General features: G+C 41.3%; 1 protein-coding gene across 1 annotated transcript in view; it reads right to left on the bottom strand.

The window, feature by feature from the left end:
* Positions 1-910: 910 nt before the first annotated feature.
* NR5A2 (nuclear receptor subfamily 5 group A member 2) overlaps positions 911-27,928 on the bottom strand; it is a 66,490-nt gene continuing 39,472 nt past the window's right edge. The window contains exons 5-7 of the mRNA XM_075287444.1: positions 20,563-20,682; positions 17,736-17,883; positions 911-1,504 (exon numbers count right to left, since the gene is read on the bottom strand). Coding sequence (XP_075143545.1) covers positions 1,257-1,504; positions 17,736-17,883; positions 20,563-20,682 — 516 coding nt within the window. The 3' untranslated portion in view covers positions 911-1,256. The remainder of the gene's footprint in view (positions 1,505-17,735; positions 17,884-20,562; positions 20,683-27,928) is intronic.

Here is a 27,928-nt window from a genome sequence, read left to right as displayed (position 1 = left end):
TAAAGGTGCTTATATATATTGCATTTGGTAGTTTTATGTATAGTGCTTTCGGTAGTAGATATTCTGGGTTTTTCTTCACTTGCATGACTACAGCTTTTATGGGAGCTTTAGAAAGTTGAACAAACTTATAGCAGAAAATTACAAAATCCAGAAAAAACGATCATATAACGTAGGTAAAATTATAGGTGAATTGAACCAGAAACAGAGAAAACCTTAGCTTAGTCATTGAAATGAACAATACACTACGGGGTTGTCCAACTTTTAGTATTGCCCTGTTCCACTAGTACCATTGAGATTAAAGTAAACTTGCTAAGATATTAAGAAACAAAACCCGAAAGGTGAATATTGTCGTCATTAAGGTACAACAACATAGGATAGCTGTAGTCGCCATGAAGCAGTGCCGCAGCAGGTGAATATATTCCATACAGAGATTGGACATTTGCTAGCACAACATAACGTATGTACAACTTTGTTCTTTGTTTTACTATGAAGAAGTTGATTTCCAATGGCTGGATGGTTTTTAAAATTGAAAAGAAAGAAATCTAGAGCATGGCCATCTCCATAACTGTGAACAAGCAGCCTGTAACAATAAGAAATACAATGAACACAGTGCAAAGTACATATGAGCAACACAGTAGCATCTCTCCCACTGAACGCACAGTTTGTGTTATTGTGGTATTTTACGGTAAACCGTGGAGGGTGACCTTAGGCAGCCTATGAGGAAGTTATACTGAGCATCTCTGTGCATTTTGCCCCTTCTCCGGCAAGGCCACCATGAAACAAATGGATAGAGTCTTTTACATGCAGATACATATTCATATAGATATGAACATTTTTTGGTTTGAATTCTGTTTTTTGGCCAACCTTTAACGAAAACACTCTGAAATGGAAATGCATAGACATACTCGGTGTAACTATATAATGACTGTAAAGGGTTAAGTAGCTTTTTTTTTTTAATGAATTGTTCTGTTCTCCTTTTATTTATCCTTCCAGCCTTATCCTTCATCCCACTTCAGGAGCAATGGTCCGACCATTTTGGAATCCTCCCGTTTTGGCTATGTTGAGTTCAGGCAGTGTCCCGTGCAGAATCCACTGGGGAATATGTAATGTCATTCACAGTTTGAAATACAAATACCCTGATGCATCACGTATTAACTATTAAGAAATGTGATTATTATACCTTTTTTTGACTTTTAAAGTCTTTAAATAGTCTATGTCAAGGTTTGTGCTCAGATCCGTGGCGAAGGATGGAGAGATCAGGCCCTCTTTGCATGAAGCATTTCGATGAGAAGATTGTTACATGGCACATCGCCATTGAGATGTTTATAATAGAGATATTCTTCTGCCTGCAAACTTATTGCACGGATTTCTGGGAGCCGTAGCAAAAGCTGCCCAAATTTGTCTGTTTGCTGTGGGTAGTTGCACAGGGTATAGTCCAGAAGAGCAGCATTGACTTGTTCCTGAACTCCCTCTACCAGCTGGAAGTTCTCCAAGTTCTTCACGTCTAGAGCACAAATAGGAAAGACACAAATTAGCACATTTCCTTATTATTGATGTACCTGAGGAACACAATATGCGCTGTTTGAGCTTGATGGACGTATGTCTTTATCCAACCATACTAACTATTGCAAACGTAATGTTTCATCAGAAGTACCATGCAACCAACACCATACTCTCTGTTATAAAGAGTAAACATTAATATTTTAGGATTAATAGCTATCATTTTGTCCCCTTGAAAATAAGGCTATGTAGTGTAATTTTACAGGAATACGTAATAAAAGCTTTTTTCTTTTTGTGAAGTTATTTGCTCCCCTCTGGAGCACTAAACTCATCTCTGCCCCTCCTGATGTAGGAACAGGAGGTCAAACTCACAAAGCAGGTCTACGGGAGCCAGACTGAGGCTTTAATAGACTTACATTGTAACTTTAACTTGTTTGTGCAAGAATCACTGTGTGCTTTAGAGGCGCAGGGAAGTGGACAGTACTCCAGGGGGCAGCACAAAGTGCACAAAAACTATCAGTAAGTTATTGAGTAAAATTACACTGTAAATTAGCTCAATTTCAAATTGTGAGGGTAATTATTATTATTTTTTTTTACCATAGGGGTTGTCCTTGATGAATGGTGAGACCAGTGCCGAGGCCAGTGATTGGCTGCAGAAGGCACATGTATAGACCTCAATCCGGCACCACAGGAAAGACCATTGGCATTAGTCGCATGCAAGATGCCACGAAGTGCAGAGTTGTCTAATTTCGAGAAAGGCATAATTGTGAGGTACCACAGAAATGGTCGATCCTTAAGGGACATGGCAACCAAACTGAATTAACCAAAATCTATAGTGGCCTATGTGATTGCGAAGTGGAAGGTGAATGGTGATTGTCGGAATGTGCCCCGAGTTGGCAGACCCCCCGCACCCAACCGATGGCTCACATACACCAGGAGGTTCACCAGGCATCCAGGAGTATTGTGTCCATCAATACCATCCATAAGGAAGCGTCTGCTGGAGTCTACCAACTATTGGATAGGAATAAATGTTGTTTTCCTATTCTACCACAGGGGTCCAAATACTTATTGGTAGACAGTGTATTTGTATAGCGGCAGTGCTCGGTAATGCAGCTCAGCCCATTCACTTGAATGGGACTGAGCTGCGATCAGGCCATATGACCGATGAACGTCATATCACATGGCCTGTTGCTTCAATCAGCTAATCCATGGGGCGGGGGGTTTAGGATGCTGATCTCCCATGGATCATCAATTGAGGTTCAGCATCCTAGATCCCCTCATGATTAGCTGATTGAAGCAACAGGATAGGCAAACAATTTAAAAATCTTGGAAAATCCATTTAACAGGTCACACAGAAAGAGGTTTTTAATATGAGTCAAAAGAGACATACATTATATTCTCTCATCTATGATGATCATTGACAAACTACAATATTTCAGCCCAAACAATCGATGATATTTCCATATTTCTATCCGTGACTTACTTCTATTAGAATTAGCAATTTACAATAAAAAAAAATTGATAAAACCAAATATAACAATAACTCCTAGCTGACAATAACAGCATACAGATAAGGAGCGAAACCTTAACAAAGTGCATGAACATCACGTAAGATCTATTAATGAAATGGACTCTATTAATTGTGGCTAGAGCCGATCTTATGGGGTACTGAGGGCTATACGGAAACATAAAATAGCTTAGGTATGTTTTCATTAGAAACTCTTTATATAACTTCAATCAAGCAGAATCAAGGATAGCTTAAATGGAACAAGGTCAAACCCTTTAGTGACACAAAGGTTGTAGATTTTCAGAGGCAGAATATAATATATGGCCTTCTAATGAGTCTCCAGAGTCCTTCCTATCTTTAAACCAGAGTACGGCACAATTCATATCATTCCGGATTAATTTTTCTGACCCAAGGTGAATTTAGAAACCAACCCGCCACACCGTTAATTCTAATAAAATAAGACAAGAAGTCTTGTTTCCGTGAGACATTTTTCTAAATGATAGCAAAATCCTGGGACAGGCCAAGACTATGCTAATGAACCATCTGCTACACTCAGCTGGAGAGCAAAATGATCTTCACCAGGCACCACCTCCTAAAATATATATCTCTGTGACTGATCATCGGTGGAAAATAGATGGACTGCTGGCCTTTAACCTTGCAGAAGATTCTCATGAATTTTTATTTTTATATCGAATAGACAATATATCCTCATCCGAGGTGAGCAGAGTGGAAGGTTAAAGTGTCACCTTTTACAGGACGATCGTGAATCAAGGACAATGTCATGTTTCATTGGTTACATACAGTCAAGTGCCACCGTACCCAAAACAAGACATTTGCATATGTAAACACATTTGTACCGCCGCCGCACTTCACTTTAAGCCGTTTTTCCAGTCTGGGATCATATACTTTCAATGTAAGATGCAGAATGTTCTGTTATTTTGTTATATTGTTATATTCTGTTAAAGAGAATTTTAAATAGACATTCCAACAATTTGTTTGCCTTTATTCTTATCCATAATGTGTATGGCGGGTAAGTAAATTCTTAAAGAGGACCATTTACCACCCTTGCATACTTCAATAGGTGCTGCTTCACTGATTCTGGAACAGTTGGAAGGTTTTCTCTAGCCCCCACCATTCCTGAGCCATTGGTGCTGTTAATTTCAGCCGTCAAAATGCTAATTAGGCTCTCTTCTGCCATATGGGCGGTCCTGGGCTAGGGTAGACAATCAGGGACTGCCCACTTGACACCTCAAAACCTAATTAACCTATTGGGACTGAAAGTAACAGAAATGATTGCTCAAGAAGTGTAGGGGCTAGAGAAAAAAATTAACTCAGAAGGTTGCTACATTACTATTGCAGATCCTTCAGAAAGCTTCAGGCTGTCATGATTATGAGGTGACTCCCATGACTACTCCGCAGGAAACCCACCTTATTACTGATCTTCCAATAGAAAGTGAGATTAACCACCCATATGAAATGGTCACATTTGACCATGGCATGTGAGTGTTTAAATGTATGTGATCAGAGTCATCGCTGATCATGGGCACTGCTGCCTGCTCCCTCTTGTGTAAAATATCCACGGTACATCCGCGGTAATAGTAACGCACATGTCGTAAAGGGGTCAAGCATTCAGCCACAAAGACAAAATCATCAAACGCATCAATACACAAAAGGGCTAATACACACTTGCATACTTTGGTCTGTGTTTTGCATCACTGTTTATCAGCCAAAACAAAATTAAGGTCAAGAAACCAGAATAGATACCTGTCTCATCTGGAGGATGGGGATAAGTGTATAATCACTGAGGGCCTGAACAAGGGGTCCCCCAGTGATCAGAAGGATGGGGACAAAGGTCCCTTAAAAGCCTGCTTGTGCTTGGCGCACCAATGCGCTTGGATGAGCTGAGCTCCATTCACTTTTATAGGGATACCAGGACTGTGGAACAGCCTCAAAGAAGTGAATGGAGCGCCGGTCACACAAATGCACTTGCAACCCATTCACAAGTAGGCTTTCGGAGAACCTCCTGATCACTCCCTCCCAACAATCGGACACTTATTCCCTGCCCTGTGGTATGTGTCCATATCAGCGCAACCCCTTTTGGCTGAAGCCCCACGTTGCAATTACATTACCTGCAAAGTGAATGAAACTTTGGCTAATCCTATCCACTAATTGCAGAAAAAAAAATCTGATGGGGAAAACCTATTTTTTTTTTTGAAAATCGCATCAGAATTGCTGGCCTTTCACCTATAGGTTTAATAAGGGGAAAAAAAATAAAAACGCTGTGGAAAAAAAAACATGTTTTTTTCCGAGGCATTTTTAAGCTGCGTTTCGCAATGTGGGTCCTTAGCCTGAATGTGTCTGTTCTATGACACAGCAAGGTGGTGTTTGGTCTTTACAGGCATCACAGATATGGGGACAGGTTACCTATAGATATACACACAGAGGGCTAAGCACAGGTTACTATGAGCGGACAGCACACGGGATATTGTATGTACTTCCGTGTCACACGAGCCTTCAAAGGAAACATTTTCCTTGTAAATGGCAAGTTTACATAGTAACATTTTAAGCAGAACATTCTGTGAGTCCCTCTGAACAAGCCCTATCTAATCTAATCCGGTTTAGTCACTCAGGGATTAATTACTTTTTCCATAAAACAACCTCAGAATAAGCGCGTGGAGGGGCCATGTATTTTTTCCCATCTTTATTGAACACTAGACCCTAAGGTCCTTTTGAATATATTACACGTAGGCAGACAGCGGAGTGATTCCCCGTTTCCACAGCCGGGCTATCCTGCATACATTATTGTAATCAAGCATTCAGCCTGCTAATTAAAGCCCACCTCGACATCGGGGGCGCTGCTTAGCTTTCTTAATGGAGTAAAACAAACAGCCTTATTTAGCTGTGAAGGTCGCCAATTGATATCCGCTAATCAAATACATCATTAACCCTTTTACAATTAGGAGGCTAATAAAGATGGCACGGTGTAATAAAGATGGCTTCATCGTGGAGAGAGTGCGCTGCGCAGTTACTCTAGTAGGAGAACTATGGAGATTTGGTGAATATATTGATTCGCAGTTTTTAGTTTCCTACTGGATTTTGTCCAGTTCTAATGGGAACAAGCAGGCAGGGATATCTTATCACATGGTGATAGTCTATTTCTGGCTTCTGAAAAAAAAACAAAATATTTAGTCATTCGGAACAGAAAAATAGCCTGATTTAATGGGAGGAAACGTCTCAGCGGTGCGTTCACTTTTCTGGCATTGGTTCATTATTATATAATTCTGCCTGACTGTGACCCATACAGAGGACCTTTTAGCTCTACTGCTATTGCTATTTTAGTCAAAACTTGTAGTTCAAGAATATTTTCTGTTTTGTTCAGTTCCTCTGTTATTCTTCCTGACAATTGGGTGTCACGGCCCCGTTCACACGGGGCGGATTTTGGTGCGGAATCCACGTCATAATCCGCCCCCTCACAATAGAGGTCTATGTAGACTGCTAGCTTACTTTTTTTCTGTGAGTGGTATGTTGCCGCTCACAGAAAAAAGAAGCGAGCTGCCCTTTCTTCAGGCGGATTCCACGGCTCATTGAGATGCGGCGTCCACATTGTGTCAGCACCCTCCGGACTAGGCCCATTCATTAGGGCCTACTCCAAAGTGGGAAGCCATGACTGTCGGAAGCCGCGACAGTTGTGGAAGGTGGATTTTGGCCCTATTCTGATGCGACTTCCCACGTCAGAATCAGGACCAAAATCCTCCATCCGCTCCCCGTGTGAACGGGGCCTTGCCAATAAGTCTAGCATTGTTCAGTCAGTTTTGTTTTTCTAGCAAAGGGACAGAAACAAGGGAAAAAATTAATTGATGGATGCGTCATATGATGGACACCAGTGGTATCTGATAGTTGTAACCGATTTATAAGGGTTCCACGCAAGGTTTCCATACTAGCATGCTGTACTATACTTCCTGTCAAACATAACAGAAGTTGGCATTGGTCGGGTATTTAGATAATGAGCTTGGGCAGGTGACCTGTCCATATATATATATATATATATATATATATATATATATATATATATTTTTTTTTTTAATGTAGATTGTGAGCCCCATCACAATATGAATTTCTTTCCTATCAGCATGTCTTTGTAGAATGGGAGGAAATCCACACAAACACGGGGAGAACATACAAACTCCTTACAGATGTTGATCCTGGCAGGATTTGAACCCAGAAACTCCAGTGCTGCAATGCTAACCACTGAGCCACTGTGTTGCCTTCACCTGACCTTATTATGTGTAACAGAATGGCGTCTATAGGCAGCATCCTAATGTAGCAGCATGTAGATGTATGTAGATGAAACCCAATATCGCTGCCAATAATCGCACGATTATATAGCTGTTTCTAAAATAATTGTGCGATCACGATTGTGTGATATTGTATAATCGTGCGACCTTCCGCTACATTGTAACACAGTCATACAGACTGATAGAGAACTGCTTCTATACATGACCCCCTAAGTTTATGAAATATAAAATGGGCTATGAGTATTATATACCCGCAGCGTATCATCATGAACCACACTGCACTGTTCCAGCTACTCATCCAAGCTCTCCCTGTAAACTTTAATACTGCTGTATTTATACGGCTCCTTGCTGCTCCATATATCTTATAGTATTGCACCATCTACTGCTATCTACTGCTCTCTGAGATCGCTCTCATTGCTCTATATAACAGCATTGATCCACAGAATTGTTTCACATAACTCATCCTCCCCTCCTCTCTATAAAGGGGTCTTATCTTGCTGTTTAAAACATTAAAGTGGACGGAACTCACAAGAAACAGCAGCATTACACTGACACACTGACCCATTTCTCTAACATCTCCATGAAAGATATCATTTGTATGGTAAGTGAAGAGCAGCAGGCCCCAGTCCCATCACTGGCAGACGCTGAGCTTCTTACATTTTCATAGTAATATATGGCAATATAACCAAATGTGTCTCGGTTCTTGTAGGGATTGGGTAATCTGTAATCTTGGCTTTCTTACTTTCTATCCAGAGTCATACATATAAGGTTATAGATGGAGCAACCTCTGTGGGCATTTACTTAGTACTGTATATAAACCGCAGATACCTGTAACTACTAATTGTCCAGCTTTTCATGTTCTGTCCTTCATGTGATACAAATAAACTATGGACTTCTGCTTCACTCTCTCTGCACTCATTGTTATGCGTGATAAAACATATAGAAAAGTGAATTCAATTATATTAGATTTCCCTCTAAAGTAAGAAATGAGCAACTAAATAGAAGTCTTGTCCTATCTTGTCTTAAATGGTTGATTTATTTAGACTGGTATATTCTACGCCAGTCTTCATCAATTCCTCCGCTGGCATGAGATGTACCAGTATAATTAAGAGACTTCGGCTTCCTGCACATTTTGGGAGATCCTCTACAACAGAAACCCAAACCAGCCGGGGATGACATAGATGTCAGCTATAAGTCATAACAGTTTTCTGGTCAAGTTAGGCTCAATTCACATCTGCACATCTCCTGAACAGAAACCTAACTGAATAAAAAAGTAGTAGGAAACCCACGGACCCCATAGACTATAATGGGGTCCATGTGGTTTCCGCATGGAAAATGTGGAGAGAAAAGTTCTGCTTGCAGCGCTTTTCTCTCTTTTTTCATGCAGAGAGGGGAATGGAATGGCCCGAATGCAGAAGTGAAGTAGGCTTTACAGTAATCTGTCAAGCCGAGGCTTTCCTGTCCTGGCCCATCATGATCCCCTCCTACCCATTTCAATAGTGGAGTATTTTTTTGGTGTGCCAGACGTCCACCACAAAAAAAGTACTGCTTTTATGCCAAGACAAATTGGTGTGCTCAGTTTAATAAATACCGGGCTCTAACAAGACAGTGTGTTGGATTTTTGATGGCAACCGTCTTTGTAATATATCACCCAGATAACAGAAGATATCATTAAAAATATGACAGAAGAGGACAACTCAAGGACTTATATCTGCAGATGAGATTTTGCTAGTTTGTGGAGAATGCAGATACCATAAGCTTAAGAGGGATTAAAGAAAAAGGGGGAAAAAAAACTGAAATACAGATAAGGGCGGGTGCACACCTGTGCCTGGTCTCCGCTTTTGGGTTTCTGTCTTCTGGACAGAAGACGGAAACCCGGCGGTCAGTTTTCAAACCCATTCACTTGAATGGGTTTGCAACGTGATGGCCCGTGTGTGTCTTCTGTCTCTCCGCGGCGAAACATTTTTTTTTAACGGACACAAAGTTAAACATGCAGGACTTTGTGCCCGGTTAAAAAAAAACGGTTTCACCGCATAGAGGCAGAAGACGCACACGGGCGATCACTTTGCAAACTGACTGCCGGGTTTCCATCTCCTGTACAGTTTCTCTCGGTAGAAGACGGAAACCCAAAAGCGTAGACTGGGAGCAGGTGTGAATCCGCCCTAACTTTAAAAGAATGCTCCAGGTAAAAAAAAGTATCAGGGTAAGTTCACACGGAGTATTTTGGTCAGGATTTTGAAGCCGTATCTGCCTCAAAATCCTGGCCAAAAAGATGGCTCCCATTGAAATCATTGAAATCAATGGGAGCTGGTCAGTTCTTTTTTTCCGGGAACCGGTTTGTTCTGGCCCTTTGGGGAAAAAGAAGCGAGATGCTCATTCTTCAGGCTGTTTCGCCTCGCGATTTGGCCTGAAGAAACTCCCTCCTCCCGACTAAGTCCATTCATTAGGCCTAATCCGGAGTGGAATGCGCGGTTGGATGTCGGTGCAGTGCACCGGCTTTCAGTCTTTGCTACCCGGTTTCTGGTTTTTTTCACCAAAAAACTCGGTGTGAACTTCCCTCAGTGTTATGCCTGGTGCAGGGGTGGAGGATGCCTGACACAGGGTGCTCTCCATATCATCCCCTCCTTCCCTTGCATAATTCTGTAAATGTGTGTTTTCCCGGGGTCCTCTTTAAAGCTGCGACCTCACATTGCGGAAATGAAGCTTCTTTTGTTAGAGATTTTGCTGCGTTTTTTTGAGCCAAAGCCAAGAATGGGAAATATATAGAAAGTTCTTCTACTTTTCCCTTCTGCTCAATCCACTCCTGTGTTTGGATAAAAAAAACTGCAACAAAATCTGCAAGGAAAAAAAAAAGCTGCATTTCCGTAATATGGGGTCTCAGCCTTAATCACTTTCCCTGTCTGACGAACAAAGTGACATAATACAAGTGACTTGTTTGAGGATTTCTATAAAAAAAAAGTAATTGATATGTAAGTAGATCATCCTGAATTTTCATTGAGCAGCCTCCTTCATGAATACGACACTTCATAGGTATCTTGCAGTGTTTAAGAAAATACAGTATATAAAAAAAAAATACTCATAAGGGGTTAATTTGTATCAGGGGATTAAACTTGTAGAAACCAAATGATCAATTAATATAGTTGTCTTGGTCTAACAAGGTCACCTCCTTGCCGTCTGTATCAATAATGCCCTAATATCATTACACGGAATAATCCATCCATTAACCTGAGTACGGTATTCTGCATTTGATAGACAGCAAATCCATAGAGCAGCCGGGGAGGTTTGGTATCTCGGGTTCCTGGAGACACAGTGCTGACTGAAGACTTTCTACTCTGCTTTTAACTCACTTTGATTGCTGTGTCCCAAGGCAGCCCAAGGCAACAACATAAAACTCAATGTCTGGATGTTCGCTTCATAATATACTGGGATAGGATATGCATGGATATGTAGATAATGAGAGTGACGTCTGCTCCTGCCACATGATATGTGCTTGTACCGCTCTCACAGACTCGCTATCAGGAAGATGATTGGCAGCAATTATGGTTTCTACATGTCTTCACCCCAGGGAAATAACTATAAGCTCATATACAGAGACAGGTTTTATGAGTGCGCTGACACCAATACTAGTTCTTATTTAGTCGATATTTACACTTTGCACTGTGATCCAGATATCAGAGGGAAATACTCAGATTTAGATACAGTAATAACACAAAATAATCATTATGGGAACATCATCCTCATGATCCATCATTAACCTATAGGTCATCATAACTTTACATAGATGTCAAAGATCAATTTATTAACAGAGTTACAATCTATCACCAAATATCTATCTATCTATCTATCTACATCTATCTATCTACATCTATCTATCTTATCTATCTACATCTATCTATCTATCTAATATCTATCTATCTGTTATATCTCACAGCTATCTCTTACATGTCGTATCAATCAATCTATCTTCTATCTATCTATCTATCTATCTATCTATATCTATCCATCTATCTCATATCTATGTTGTATTTATATCATATTTATTTATCCGATTTGGCCAGTGCTATGTATACTATCTATCTAAAGCTAGTAGCACAATATAAAGAACAATAGGTTGCTGTCCTCAGGATACAGACCTGGAATCTACAAATGTAAATAAAAGAAAAAAGGCAGCACATTTTTTGTTCTTCATTGAACTTTGGAGTGCTGACAACGTTCTTTTTTCTATATTTCATATCTATAGTATTTATCAACCAATGTGCATACATTTTTAACTATTTAGTCTATCTATCTATCTATCTATCTATCTATCTATCTATCTATCTATCTATCTCTCATCTTCCCTGATCGCCATGTTTCTGAATTGAGCTCCTCCTGGCTGGGATAGGCCAGTATAATACGGCCCTGCTACGCAGTGAAACCTTAGAGACAACCTTAACGTATGTGCGTGTATGTATATATATTAATATACTATATATATATTTTTTTATTTTTTTTTCCATTACTTAACATATAAACTCCTCAAAGTCAATTAGCATGTGAATAAAGAGCAAATTAAATTGAGTAGACCCAGGAATTCTACTGGGGAAACATGACATATCACTCTGTTACGTCTAAATAAGAAGGGGACATACGCGGACATTTTTTTTACCGAAAGTGAAATAACAGCGATTAATCGTGTGACCATCGCAAGTCCTGGCTGAGTCCGCATGCGGACACTAAATGAAAAGTCTCTATTGATTTTTCCATGGCTGCCTGTAAGTGTTACATCAATAGAAAAAGAAAGCAAAATGTTTCACGCTGAGGAGGAGAGACGCTGCATTATTTGGTGCTTCCGACAGTAAGTTACGGAAAGTGATGGACGAGAGGTACAGCAAAACTGCAGCGGGAAGGGGGAGAGATACAGAAAAGGAGGCGGGTGGAAGGATCTTGGAGACACTGAGAATTTTGAAGAAGTGAAGAATAGAAGTTGTATACGTAGAGATGGAAAGCGTGGAGAACGTGATACATGATAAAGAAAGGTCAGCTACGAAAATAGGGTTAAATGTGCACGAAACAGTGAGGTGAGGCACCTCTGACAAGGGCAAGTTAACACTATAAGAACCCTAACCACCAGGGACAGGCTTTTTGTCCCCATGGTCCTTAGGTTACTTCTCTACCTGATCAGTTCCAATAAAAAGAAGGTTGCAGCCATCTTGATCTGGACCCTCCTGATCGCAACCACATGGTTGGACCTTTGGTTATAGTTCTCTAACTTTCAGATGATAATTTACTTAAAGGGGCTGTCCACGAGGATTAGGGAGGAGACCAAGGAAGCTTTAAAAAACAAACCAAAAATTATACTCATCTATTCCCATCACTCCGGTGTCCACCATTCAGTGGCCACAGGAAAGGAACCGATGATGCATTGGCCTCAGCCATCACGTTTAGTAAAGGATTTCCACCGGTGAACAATGGAATGGGCAGTGACAGCGGACACCAGAGTGTCGTGGACAGGTGAGAATGATTTTTTTTGTTTGACTCCTTCCCCGGGCCTCCTCCCAGCGTACTTAAATTAATGGACAACCCTTTTAAATACTATTTGATAACTCTATTCTGGCTGGCAGTGTAGAAATAATGATTTGAGTAGATGAAGCTACATCTGGACTGGTAGTATAAGTAGCGGGTTCGGTGGTGGCTCCAGATTCTTCATAAATCAGGTGCATGTCTGTGCACAAGAATAAGGAAAAGAAAGGGGGTAGACTGCTCCATATTGGGACTATTAGCAGCAGAAAACCTGATAGGACACCATGCATGAAGACTTATACAGCCAGAGAACAGACTGCCTGGCAAGACCCTGCAGATATTACATCTTTTTATAAAAACTCAGATAACCTTTAAGAAAAACATATCTTTGTAAAATATTAGGGTGCATTCACACGGAGGGAAATGGCACTGAATTTGGTGTGGAATCCGCGTCAGATTCAGTGATGAAAAAAAGCCTCTAGCCTGCTAGCAGAAAAAGGAACCCATTGAAGTCAATGGGAGGCTTTTTTTCAGCGCTGAAGCTGACGCGGATACCACACCAATTTCAGCGCCATTTTCCTCCGTGTGAAGGCACCCTTAGCCAATAGACATAAAAGATAAAAATTGTGATTCTTCAGTAGTTAATGCCTTCAAATGGCTATAACTGATAAGAAGAAGACTCTTCATCAGGCCTGGTATTACATAACACCTATTTATACACAAAGGAACACAGGAATAGTGAGGTAAAGGAGACGAGTGATGTAAGAAAGAACGATCAATACAAGGAGGGAAGTAAGGAGCTAAATCAGTAAATGTTGGAGCAGTTCCCAGATAAGGAATGTGAACGTTTTATGTCCTCTGATTGAGATCTGTCCTGTGGTTGCTATTCCCCAACCAGGTCTCCATGAGACACATCCCTGTTCTGAGTGTGTCCAGTAGTCAGGTAGTCATGAGTTTGTTCTCCTAGACCTTCCTGTCTCTCTGAAATTCAACGTTATCTTTTCATACCAATGTGTTCCGGAACTTTACACTCCTTATCCATGAACTGCTGTAATATTTCCTCCTTTACCCCTCCTTATAATGATAGTTCTTCTTTACTTGTCTTGCCACACACTACTCCAATGTCCTTTTTGTATATAATTATATGACTCTTCAGATATTGTATACATGAGGGACCCAAAGGAGACCCACAGCCTGGGTCTGCAGGAGAGGAACCGCGCTTCACCAAGGATCGATATCCAAAAAACCTTCATTAACCAACACTACGCATTTTGGGGTACCCCTTTTTCAAGTGCACAAGGAAAATGACGTGTTAAATAGTGCTCCCTCTGGCGCACTAATGGGCATGCTCCAACACTAGCTAGCAATGTTCTCTACTGGAAAATGGCGCTGGAGCGTGTGCAGAGAGAGCAGAGAGAGTGCTACTGCGCATGCGCGTGATTTCAATAGAAACCGCCAATGATGGAGGCGGTGAATAAGCAGGAGGAGGAGGGCTTGGAGGCAGTGGTGGGTGTCCAGAAGGTATGACGCAAAGGGGTGCACGGAACCGTGCACAGTGGAGCTGATTTGCATATCGATTTGCACGATAATTAACAAAAACAGGGGGGTCTTTCTAAAGGCTATTCAGGCATATCTTTAGCTAAAAACACGAAAATCTAGTGATAGAGCCCCTTTAATCTAATGTTTCTCGCAACCTTAAAACTTACACTAGGTGTCTGAACTCAGCAATGTTCGCCAAGCTCGATTCCCCCTCCCCCGCCCCAATGGTGAGTAAACAAATGAGATGCAATCTAAACATTTTATTAAGCTATTTAAAAATACTCAGCACTTGCCATATATTTTACATTATTTTTCTATCCTGCTGCACAAATAACTATTGATCGGACATAAAACCTCACCGTGACTTATGATCAATGATCTGCTTTGGTCACAAAATGAAAAAATACTTATTACATTGAGTTTAATAAAGATGCAACTCAGGCAGGAGAAACTTAACCATTGCACTCCCAGCTGAGTGATCGATACAACCAGAGATAAATATTTCCATGCTCATGGATGTAATGCATGCTGCAAATCCTTCCCCCGGACACCACCAGCTGCCATATCATATTAGATAAGAAACCTTTATTCGCCTACAAAGAAGTTCTCCGATTCCTTCTCCTTCTATTTTATTAGCCCAGACACTTAAGGTATCTTTAACAAGATGCTGTACAGTCTTATTAGCCTTTTGTCACATCAGACAAGCACATAATGAAAATCCAATCCGATTCAATTAACTGCTAGGGAAGATTCCAGAATGATTTAATTTGTTTTAATATGCATGCGGGAGGGTGATATATGATACAATGAGAGATTCTTCTTCTTAATAAATAGAGCAGTAGCTATCAGCCGGCAGTGGAGACCATTACAAGGCTGACATACTGCAGCTCCGAACCTGCGCTGGCTCTGATGAGGGGCAGAGGGGACACATCATTGTCCAGGTGAATGTATAAATTGATAAAGTATTTAGGATCTCATTCATTTCAATTCACAGATTGTCCTTCTCTCTGCCTTTTACTAAATGTAAACTGAAGATAGTAACTCTAGAGAAATGTTACTTGAACCGGTTCACGATCTACTTTGCTGTCCGTGCGGAGACCGTGCGGAAAGCCCACGGACCCCATTATAGTCTATGGGGTTCGTGTGCTTTCACTGCCAATGTGTTCGGTAGTCCGTTCGGGGGTCCCCATGCGGACTCCCCGAACGTATTACCAATGCAGATGTGAATGAGACCAAGTATGCATGTGTTTGAGGGGCTGAAAGGAACATCTATCGGCTGAACGAGCTTTTGGCTGACAGCTATGTTATGTGTAGAATTAGACTTTTATGCCATTTTATTCCCAACCCAGTTGCTATCTAAAAAGAAAAGCTTTCCTTTTGTGTATGCCGCTTTACCTGTCTCACTAGTCTACCCTCTCCAGGGAACTACTGGCTCCCAGGTAAATCAATAGGACAGGATTCCATAAGAAATAATTCTGTAGGACAGGGTATAGTCCAGGGGTAAAGTCATATACATGCACTCGTAGACATGTATATTGATTATAGAAGTACAGAGAGGAGAGATGACGGAGACAATGACCTAAACAGCAAAGGATTATTGCATTCAAGATGCTAGAGTTGTATACTGATATCTATAATATAACATAGTCAGCTAGGGAAGCAAGCTACTGTACCATATACCAAAATACATCTATATGTGACCTTCTAACATGAAAGAACCCCTAACAATATCTCTATCTGTATAATTAGGTGTGATGGGATCTCTAACCAGATCAAACAACTACAAAGCTTTCTTTGAGATTCCCAGAAATCCCTGCAGCACTTTGGTTAAAACAATATTTTCTTGTAAGGACGTTCTTGGTACATTACGCTGCTGTAATAAGTACAAAGTGTACGTAAGGACATAAATAACACGGTGACTGAAGTCAAGTATAAGAACATAAGTATCATGTAAAGGGAAACACAAGGAGATATAAACACTGTCTGGCTGTACTAGGTGCGATATGGCCGGTGAAGCACGCTAGATGATTGCAGGCGCAGGCCACACATACAGATTTTAGCCATCTAAGGGTCCATTCGGATCACGTTTTTTTACATCAGTTTAAAGGATGCAAAAAACGGATTAAAAAAAATTAACGTTAACATGGACGCAAACAGATGGCCATCCATTTATAGAGACATCAATGTTAAAAAAAAAAAAAAAGGGACCCGTTGCTGTCCATTTTTTTGGACGGTCACCAAAGTATGGTATATTATGTTTTTTGAGTTGTTCCATTTTTTTTTTTTTTTTTTTCAAATTGATGTCTATGGAAACGGATGGCCATCTGTTTGCATCCGTTTTTTTCTAATCCGTTTTTTTTTTTTGCATTCACACACCTGCGCCTGCTCTGGGCTGGGCGATTCCATTCCCCATTCCACTTGAAAAATGCAGAGAGAAAACAGTTGCAAGTGCTTCCCTATTTCGACTTAAAAAAACAGCGCTTTTCTCTCCCCACTTTTTGCCCCAGCTTACTGTGTAAGCAGCTACAAGAAAATGGTCGCTTACACCAGTTTACTGTGTAAGCGGCCACAGGAAAATTGTCGTGGGCATGCACAGTTGGCTCTGCCCGAAGCCCGACGGCAGAGCCGACTGTGCATGCGTAGAAGTTTGAAGCCAGCGCCGGAAGAAGACACAGTGAGAGGCCGTTCCAAGTGAAGATAGAGGCGGCGCTGGAGAGTTCTCTCGCAGCATTGGGGACGCCCTCAGTGCTGTTTGAGCACTGGGGCGTGCCCCCAGTGCTGCTAGAGAACTCATTTGCATACAGAAGAAAACCGGGATTTCTACCGAACGGCGGCGTGGAGAAGACATCTAAAGGTAGGAGAAGAATAGCGTTTCTTAAGGCTATCCTATGTGTTAGGGACAAAAAAATAGCATTTTAATGATAGAATCCCTGAAAAAAAATGTGTATAGAAAAGTTCTAGAAGCAGGACATTTATCTCCGCATTTTTCAGATCCCCAAGCGGTCCTGAAGAATAGAAAGCTGAACACTAGTGTGAGCCTAGCATTAGACTACTAGACAGCTACCAACAGCAGACATAGACAGAGTTGAACCTCTGTGCAAGATCAGTTATGGGCTCCTTGTTTATCAATATATCAGCCCATAACACCCCCATGTCTTTCTGACAGTCCCCCTTAATCATGAGCCATGAAGTTCAATACTTTTCTAGATGTTCATCTGCAACGTTATATTTAGGCGTTTAAAGGTGATGTTAAGGTGATAGGGCCCTTTGACTTACTGGGCCTTTCTGCAGTGACGTAGGAAGCACCAATGGTATGTCTGCCCTTGCCGGCTTCACTTGCTGCTTACAGATAGTCCTTTAAGAGTAAACTTGAATGGCCATATACCACTTACCAAGACTGAAGAGCACCAGGAATTTCAGACACACAAATTCTCTTAGGTCAAACTGCAATGATCGAAGCTTGGCTACCAGATCTTGTGCGTGGCTCATGAGGTTGTTTAACGTGGTACCGGCCTGTGTGACAATAACAGAGTAGTCCACCTGGAAGAGAGCAGAATAGCTTGTATCAAATCAGAATGTACTATCTATCTATCTATCTATCTATCTATCTATCTATCTATCTATCTACCTATCTATCAAATCTATCTGTCTATCTATCTTCAAACATATCTAGAAACTCATATCGTCTTACGCCAACGCATTCTTGCTCATTAATTACCCTAACTCTAATATACTCAGGAGAGGCCAAGCAACTACAGCAAATAACCGCAAACAGTGAGCGCCCTGAATATCTGCAGCAATATCATTTTTGTATCTCCCTTCCTCTCTCACCTGTCAGTCAGCTAGACCAAGTTAGATGAATTTTTTATATGTATTGATGGCTAATTTCCATAATTATGTGCGCCATCCTCCCCCCTCCAGCTTCAACGGGGTTGCCTAGAGATTCTCTTGCAAAGATTTGCAATTAAAAATAGGGACCAGTCTTATTAATAGTTTTATTTTTAGATGAGGAAAAAAATGAGGCTCGGAGTTGTTGAACTTCCTGGCCAGTCTAGATTAAACCATGTTTGCGTAGTTTTACGGAAAGAGTGCAGGAACACGAGAGAAAAGGTTCGAAAGGTACGAAATATATGTTAATAACAGAGATGTCTGTATTGCATCCTATGTTAGTGCCTGCATAATATTGCTGTGCTTATATACCCGTAGCAGAGCTTGTGTTACAGGTAGGGTTGAGCGATCGGAAAAGATCGGATTCCGATTGGCCATTGAGTAAAGTTCACGATCGCAATCGGAATTCTGATCCCGATCTTTTCCGGCAGGATCGAGGTCAGAGGTTATCTCAAGATCGGCTCAACCCCACTCATGTATATATCATAAATAGGGTTGAGCGGGGCCACACGGTGGCTCAGTGGTTAGCACTGCAGCCTTGCAGCGCTGGAGTCCTGGTGTTCAAATCCCGCCAAGGGCATAAAACCATCTGCAAGGAGTTTGTACGTTCTCCCCGTGTTTGCATGGATTTCCATCCCATATTCCAAAAAAGACATAATGATAGGGAAAAATGTACATTGTGAGCTCTATGTGGGGCTCACAATCTACATAAAATAAATAAATAAATAAATAGGGTTGAGCGATCGGGATCAGGTAAGATCGGATACCGATCAGCGATCGGGCAAATTTCACGATCGCGAACGGCTGGAAAATGATTGGAAATCGGATTTTAAAATCGATCCTGAAATCTCAAGATCGGCTCAACCTTAGTTACAGCTACTTCACTCTTCTCTTAATATTTTTGCTCTGTTCATCATCTTTACAAAAGTCAATACAATCTCACATATAGCGAAAGCTTAGACACGTATGAAGAGACATCATAGACCTGCCCTGTTGCCTTCTGGCCAAGGTTTGGACTTCCTTCCCAACTACACTTAAGCAAACATACACATGTCACATTGTAACACTAATGTCATTCACTAATGGCCCAATGTCACCAAAGTGCCAATGATAATGACCAGCGACCAACCTAACACTAATAGGTAAATACTGTATGTTCCTAATGCCAGATAAGTATACTTTAATACACGTGTCCAAAAGAGTGACAAAGACAACGTATGCCGACTCTCGTTAATAATTTGCCCGTAAACTTCTTTTCCTTTGGAGACCAGGCCCACATTTTTCTTACTTTCTAAATTTGGTAAAATGTATAGAGTTTACATAATTATTTGTGACATTTTAATGGTGAAGTCTAGGCCATTAACTGGAATAAGTTACTTAGTAAGTGTGGGCCTGTGTGTATAGACTTTTATCGCTGCCGTATGTGTGGCTATCCTCAACCGGATGAGAGAGCGGAGGAAAGCTTTTGTCTTTGAGTAGTCAGACAAGGCAAAACTGTTGGACAGAAAAACAACATTTTCATAGTCATCCTTTTAAAACCTGTTGTGGGGTCTGATCTCACAACTCAAAGGCCAAGAACCAAAAAAGTCACATTTGCCGTAATGGGCCAAAAAAGTGCAAAGCACTTAAGAGGAAGTTGGCTGCCTTAGATATGCGGCCTCTGATGTAAGGAGCAGCACGCCTCTGTGTGTGTCTAACCAGCAAAACATAAGTACAGTTTGCTTCCATATAGGATTGACCTTTAACCCATTAAGTATGCCATGCACCGGGTGTACCCGGGCACATGCTTTACCCTTTGCTCCATTTATGCATGTCTCTGTCATTAAATTTCTTTTCATTTGGGCCACCCTTTAACCCTATAAACACGTCAAAGTCAATAAGGTCGCCCTAAGTTCTGCCTGTGAAATGTAAGCATGGAAACAGGTGACAAGTTCAGTGTGTCAGTGACAGCTGTGACAATGTGCACCTGTCGTGCTGCTGTATAAGTGTGTCCCGAAATAGATGTGGTAAGTCAGTTCTTATCTTATATTGACTCCCGAGTCTGTCAGTAAGTGTACACGCCATTACGTCTCTCCGAATGTCTATAGGACTATATTGGGACTGATTTATCAATACTGTTGAGAGGCTGCCATTACAATATACAGCTTATATATATCACATTTCATTATAAATGGCTTACAATGACCTAAAAATACTGCCATTAGACATTGATAACCACTGTGACTAAGAAGGCTATTCCCTATAGGGGTGACAAAAAAGCATCTTATGACATGTAGACTGGAAGTTCTCCTAGAGCCCTATATATCTACACACAAAAAAGCCAGAACTTACCTGCTGGCCTGTAACCAGGAGTATGGAGCTTTCCTTCCCATGTAGAACTTGCCGGAATATGTGATCCAGAATTAGCAATTCGCTCCAACAATTTTGCAAAAGCTTCATCTGATCATCTACCTGTAATAATATATAGTAGAATATTTACTGCCAATACTTCCACCATTAACAGTACATGTAATCCACCATGACATGTTATACACATTGTCCATATACTTCATACAGCAAATGTTTCCGTCTGAAAGCCTGACTTCCCCATACACATGCTTGGCCTGCCCATGCTTACAAGTGTCTTTAATTTGTAGAGGGACGTAAGCGGCTCCCAAAAACCCTACTTTTCTCCCTTAAGAACAATATGGTTGGACAACCTTAACCTTTTTCCAGCTGCCATCAGGGAGGAGGCAAAACCCTATTAAAGTCATTAGATGTTTCAGGTTTGGCCAACATTCATCTCATTTCTATGGCCACTAGGGTTGAGCTCATCTTCAGATATCAGGATCAATTTTAAAATCCAATTTCACGATAATTTTCCAGCTGATCCCGAAATTCGGGATCCGATCTTTTCCGATCCCGATCGCTCAACCGTAATGGCCACCAAGGTAAGGCAGTAAGAAAAAGAGGTGATCTTTATAAACATATGTTATCACAATATCTATGGCTACAACACAGTGATGCTGAAATGAAAACGTGAACCACCATAGTACATATGTAAAGATGGAATGTTATAATAAAGGACACCAGGTCTTCTCTGTTGGACTTTGCCATCCATGAATTACATGTATGGCCAGGTGGATCTTCTAAAGTAAGAAGGGGTTTGTTATAAAAATATGTTCTGGTGATAGACAACCCTCCTGGGAATATGGATGTATTGCTCTATCAGATTTCCTTGGTGAGCCTAGGAACTAGGGTTGAGCCTATCTTCTTCATTTTCTAGCCGATCCCGATCGTGCAATTTGCTCGATCGCCAATTGGGATCCGATCTTTCCTGATCCCGATTACTCAACCCTATAATGATATATACATGAATAGGGTTGAGCCGATCTTGAGATAACCTCTGACCTCGATCCCGAAAAGATTGGTAATCGGAATTCCGATCGCGATCGTGAAATTTATTCGATCGTCGATTGAAATCCGATCTTTTCTGATCCCGATCGCTCATCCCTACTAGAAACCCCAGGTAACAACCAGAGTAGAAGCCGTGGTGACCATATGTATTATAACAAAGTTCTCAGAGGAACAACAGAATTTTTAGTAACTCACAGGAGATGTGATCATCCTGAATTGTCCTGACATTTCTACTGTATTGCTCTGGCTGGAGCTATGTTGCCTGTGAATGAACGTGAACCACCTGTCGGATCCCACAATAAGCTATGAGGGTTGCAAAGCTCTTGAAACACCTGTTCTTATCTTCATATTGAAGTATTATCTCTCTTTTCCTGGTAGGAATTTGTGTTAGAATTAAAGATTATAGAAGCAGGTGCTTTCTTCTCTGGGAACCCGTCCCGATCCCCCCAGGATCCAGGAATATCCATATATATTTATGCCATTAATTACAGGAGGGAGGCAGAATTATCTTGGCCTGCAGAGGCGTGAGACTTCCCAATATTGATGCTGTGCACAGGAATGAGAGTCATACAGGACTGGTATTGTTAGAGGGGTGAGTGTTCTCAGGGGCAGCGGCGTTAATGATTATAGACGTCCTGTTTTCATGAAAGCGCAAAACTTCTGTAAACACGTAAGAGAAATGCCGTGTCAAATACAGCCCTACTTTCATCAAATGCCAGCTATTAATCATCATTTATTACCCGAAATTACACAATAAAACTATAGCGAATATTAAATATACATGTTTCAGTGTAAAGCTGGCAGAGGTTGAAAAGCAGTCCGGCTGGTTACAATCCCTATGTGCGGTACATAACCTCTAAGGCTTGCACTTCTCGCCTCAGTAGATTATTACATCATAATAATGCTTGTTATTTTTTGCAAATTAATTTAGACCAAATCTGACTCGCCATACAACTTCCTATAAGTCATGACTATCATGGCAGCGTACAATCACAGTAACATGCTTATGTATAACACTGGTATAGTACTGTATAGGCTCTGGATGACTTTGCTTAAATACTGGAAATGGTGATTTTGTTCTGGATTTAAGAGGAAACCCCAAATGAGCACAAAGCAGCAGCGTACACAATGTGAGCCTTGTGCGACAAGTTATTTGACAGCTGCGTTCCTTCATTATTGTCTTTTTGGGTACTAGGTGTAAAAAGGCATGTGTCCACTGTAATGCAGGAATCCCTACAAAAGGAAACACATTCAGAATTTACAGGATGAAGAACTAAAGGGAAATTAGCAGTGAATGGAGAAAAGCAATAATTCTACATCCTGTTCCACTTACTCTCTTTTCTGCAGGTCTCCTCTGATCTGGTTCCTCACTTTTTCTGATTTCCTAGTAATGCAGAGAATGGTTGGATTTTCTGTCTCTGGGGGATGTTATGTGATTTTATCAGGAATCACTGGCTACCTTGTATCACTAGGTAGTTAGATAGAATTTTTAGGAACTAGATACGTAAAACACAGACGGTGTGATCATCCTGAATTTTCATACTCCACTTTAGCATCCACCATTGTCAGCCATATTAGCTCACACGACACTAATATATCACCCTGTCACTTAGAGGGCATTTCCTTCCCGCTCTCTTATATCTCCCTGGAAGTCACTCACAGTGAGAATCCTCTCTCTCTCTCTCTCTCTCTGACAACCTGCTCATGTCAATTCACAACCCATAAAGTTACAATATTACAATGATACCTATTACAGTGATATCTAGAAATGGAAATGTTTCTTTATATACTTTATGGCTGCAGAAAGAAACAACTATTAGTCCAACTTAGGTTCTATGCTGAAGATCTTTATAACCAATGGATAAAAGAGACCTATACCACATTGTCTTATAAGACAGGTATCTTCCTCCTGGACTGTTATCATTGTAGTAGTGATGCCTTAGTAACAGCCAGTGTCAGTGCAATGTCCTCTCTATCCCCTTCTTATACATATCGCTAAGATCAGTGAAATGAAGAAATTAGAAGATACAGTCAGGTTATATTGAAGCCTAGTAACCTTTGAAACCTATGTATGGCATATTGACCCTTGCACTGCCTCTCCGACAGGGATCTTACACTATATATTTGAATGCCTACATCCACCTAGAATCCTTACATTGACCCCTCTACTACCTTAGACCACCAAGGATACTAAAATAATGTACACACTACTCTAGACCACCAGGTATTTTAAAATTCCACGTCCTACACTACCAGGAGTGCTGATATTTATACCTATACAGTTATAGACAAACCAGGGATACTGGAATGAATCACCTTACTGCAGCAAACAACCAGGTATATTGTTATTGTTTATTTATATCACACCATTAATTCCATGGTGCTTTACATTTGAGGGTTCACATACAGTACATAAATGTACAAACAGATATGATATTAACAATGACTGACTGGCACAGTGGGGTAGAGGGCCCTGCCCGTGAGGGCTTACAGTCTATGAGGGAAGAGGGATAGAGACAGAAGGAGAGGGGGAGACTGTACAGATGGTGGTGTGACAGTAGTGTTATTGGAGGTTGTAGGCCTTCCTGAATAGGTGAGTCTTCAGGGCCTTCTTGTAACCTGTGATTGTGGGGGTCAGTCTTATGTGTCTTGGTAAGGAGTTCCAGAGTATGGGGGATGCACGGGAGAAATCTTGGAGACGGTTGTGTGAGGAGCGGATGAGAGTGGAGTAGGAGGTCTTTGAAGGATCTGAGGTTATGTGTGGGCAGGTAGCGGGAGATAAGGTCAGAGATATATGGAGGGGACAGGTTGTGGATGGCTTTGTATGTGTTACGGTTCTGTGTGTAAATATATATATATTTTTTTTTTTTTTTTAACTACAGAACCTCTTAGCTGTAGAACACTACAGTGTGGTCCACAGGCCCAATGGTGGGCGGCTGTATGTCTAAACTCAATGTGAACTACTGCAAAGACACTGCAGCACGGTACTTAATGTGAACAGCTGCAAAGACACTGCAGCCTGAACTCAATGTGAACAGTGTGTGCTGTGCGACGCTCCATGTGAACAAGGTGCAACTAAAACCCTGCCAGTTTAGCTCACTGGCCAGGTGCACCAATACAAGTGAAACACACACAGCTGCCAAGGGTTAACACTCACCCCAGGCCAGCAAACACACACACTTACCCCTGCGACAGCGAAGGGCCACCACGGAAGTTTAAAACATTCTCCTGCACACAGCTTGGAGTTACCAGGGGAGTTTGCATGGTCCTGCACACAGCTTGGAGCCATCAAACACCCATGCTCCCGCACACAGCCAGGAGCCATACATGAAGTCAGACAGTACACATAGGCTTTCTCAGAGACCATACCTGCTGCAGATCTACAAGCTGGAACAGCATCTACCGCTCCTAGCCCTGGTGTAGCTCTAACAGTACAGGGTTTACAGGTCCTACCTAACAGCACCCAGGAGAAGCAGAGGAACCCCACACAGAGTCCTAGTCTGAAACCTGCCTGAGTACTGGAGCCTATCCCTGCAAACTACTGTCATTCACTCCGTGGACTTAGAGGAGATTTAGTCAAAGTGTGAGTACCCGGTGGGTGTCGGCTCACACTATTTAAAGGGAAGTCCCCGCCCAATAGAGGCGGTGGCCATGACCTCACCGCTCATGCTCAGTAGGGGAGAAATGGCACTTAGCTTGTGAGCAGCTCCAATACGTCTGAGCATACTCAGTAAGGTGAAAGCTGGATGGTTAGACTGACCCGCAGGTGGCGCTGTGCGCTATGATAGCAACCTGTGGGACCCAATCCTAACAGTATGGAGAAGGGTGTTGCAATAATCTAAGCGGGAGATTATGAGGGCATGGACGAACGTCTTAGTAGTGTCAGGGGTGAGTAAGGAGCGGATTCGGTGGATGTTCTTGAGTTGGAGGTGGCAGGAAGTACTGAGGGTTTGAACGTGCGACTTGAAGGATAGGTCAGAGTCCAGGGTTATCCCAAGACATTGGACAGGGATGAGAGAGGTTCCGTTAACTTTGATAGATGGGTCAGGTAGGGGGGGTGGTGTGTGGTGGGGCGAAAATGATGAGCTCCGTTTTTCCATGTTGAGTTTGAGAAAGCAAGGTATATAGATTTTAACCCCTGTATATAATAACCCTCACTTCTCCAGACTCACAAGCTATTTTGCCTGAATGCTATATGGCCCTGTATATCTGTATGTTTTATAGCTCAGTATATTTTATGTATTTAACACCATATATTTTGGCAGAGGTGTAACTTTCAGCTCTTGGGCACATCCATCTGGATACATTGTTACAGTATTAGTTGTATATACACACGATATTGTCGGTTGTACAATTCTGTTTTGTTACATTTATAGTTTTAGGGGTGCTGGGTTGAGAAAGTTATAGTAGGGAAAGTGTCTAGCTTCCAAATCTAGGATGCAGTCTTTTTTTTTTTTTGCTGTGTCAAAATGAAATACCTGGTGAGTGTACAGCATATAACAGTAATGCATCTCTATAGCTAGCTGAACATAGTGGTATATATGTCCAGTATACAGGTCATCAGTCGTGTGGGGACCATGGCAGACATGACTATAGTATAGCAAGTACATACAGTATATGCGATGTAACCAGTTTATAGCACTAGTGTCGAAGGGATATAGCAGATTCTTCCTGTATACAACAAAGTTTCCTTCCTGTGTTATGGGATCAGAAGCGAAAGAATTTTCATCCTAACACATTTTCTGCCCCAGATGACACACTTGTTCATACTTAACAATAGGAAGAAGATGGAGGAAGCTGCTGCTTATAGCAATGCCCAGGAGATGTATGTGTGTAGTGTGATCTATGAGTGACTACAAAGGCAGGTGTGTGGCCACAGCGAATGTGTTTGTGTGGACACATGAGTAGAGGGCTCTGGTTAAACTATAAACATGTTAAAACACCCTGTCTACACAACTGCAGGCATTGGCTTTCTATGAGATCTGTGGCAATAGTTACAGCTTACTGACTCTATTTCCCACAGCTGACCCACTCGCTGTCACTCCTTACTCCAACGCTATGCTGACTCTCTACAATGATTTTATGAGCCCATTAGCCCGTATTTTTCTCTACTTACAGGTAAATAACAGATTAATGTTATTTTTCTCATATGATGAAATTAAAAGCTCCCAAAGCAAAAGCCTATAACCTAAAAATACACATATATACATAAAGGGGAGAGCATCACCTTGAACTGTCCAGTAAACTTTTCATGTGTACTAAAGATACTGTAAAAAAGCGCATTAATCCTAATTCCAGCTAATTGAGAAAGGAAATGGCGCTGCTACTTTGTTTATATTATTGATCGATCAGCAAGCCGAGAGGGATTGCCCATTCCAAGTGTCAGATCTGCACTGGAAGTCTTCTGATCCACCATTCCTCTGCCATAAGTTCCTTCTTCCTATTTCATGCCTAGCGAACTGCATCGCAGGAGCCGCCAATAACAGCCCCGCCATAGATCAGGACACCCTGTCACCCACTCTCTCTTTTATGATGTTCGGGGTCAGAAATTCATCCACCCCATATTGCACACGCCAATCAATCTAGGAGAAGATAGACCAATGAATGTGAGATCAATAACCTAAAGCAAGGAAATTGATCTGGCCCTATATAAGAGCCGCGAAAAGAACTTCATTACTGTGACCTTTGACCTCATGTTCTCCCCGCCGACCTCATTTCCAGATCTTACAGTTATAAGACTTTTTTTTTTTAAATTATGACACATATGGATTTTTTTTTTTTGCCATACATCCTCAGGCATGGCTACAGGGCATATTATAATTGCCGAATAGAAATATGATTATCAATTATAAATATTATCAAGATTTGTCCTTTTGCATTCATTTCTTATGTGGTTTGTTAATTGAATAAAAAGTGGCAGCTGTAGTAAGAAGTCACTAAAAGAATTTGCACGTCACTGTAGACTCTTTAATAAGATCATCTATATTCTTACTTGCAGAATTAACATTTCTCTGTTAAAGAAGTAATTTGTATATAGACTAGAGCATACAGCACAGCGGAATATGTTGGTGCTATATAGACAATATATAAAACAAAATATTTTTTGTTTTATATATTGTCAATATATATTGACAATATATAGACGAAATATTTTCTGTTGAAAATATTAATAATTTCTAGTCCATTATAGTTACCATATACAACATGTGGGAAAGAACAGCACTGTTTCTTTAGAAAAGTAACAATAATGTTCCAATCCTGGAAAACCTTCCAAAATTAAGGCCCTGATGCCAGTGATGCC

The sequence above is a fragment of the Leptodactylus fuscus genome, chromosome 9 (genome assembly GCF_031893055.1).
Source record: "Leptodactylus fuscus isolate aLepFus1 chromosome 9, aLepFus1.hap2, whole genome shotgun sequence".
Lineage (NCBI taxonomy): Eukaryota > Metazoa > Chordata > Amphibia > Anura > Leptodactylidae > Leptodactylus > Leptodactylus fuscus.
This window is presented reverse-complemented; position numbering and strand designations above follow the sequence as displayed.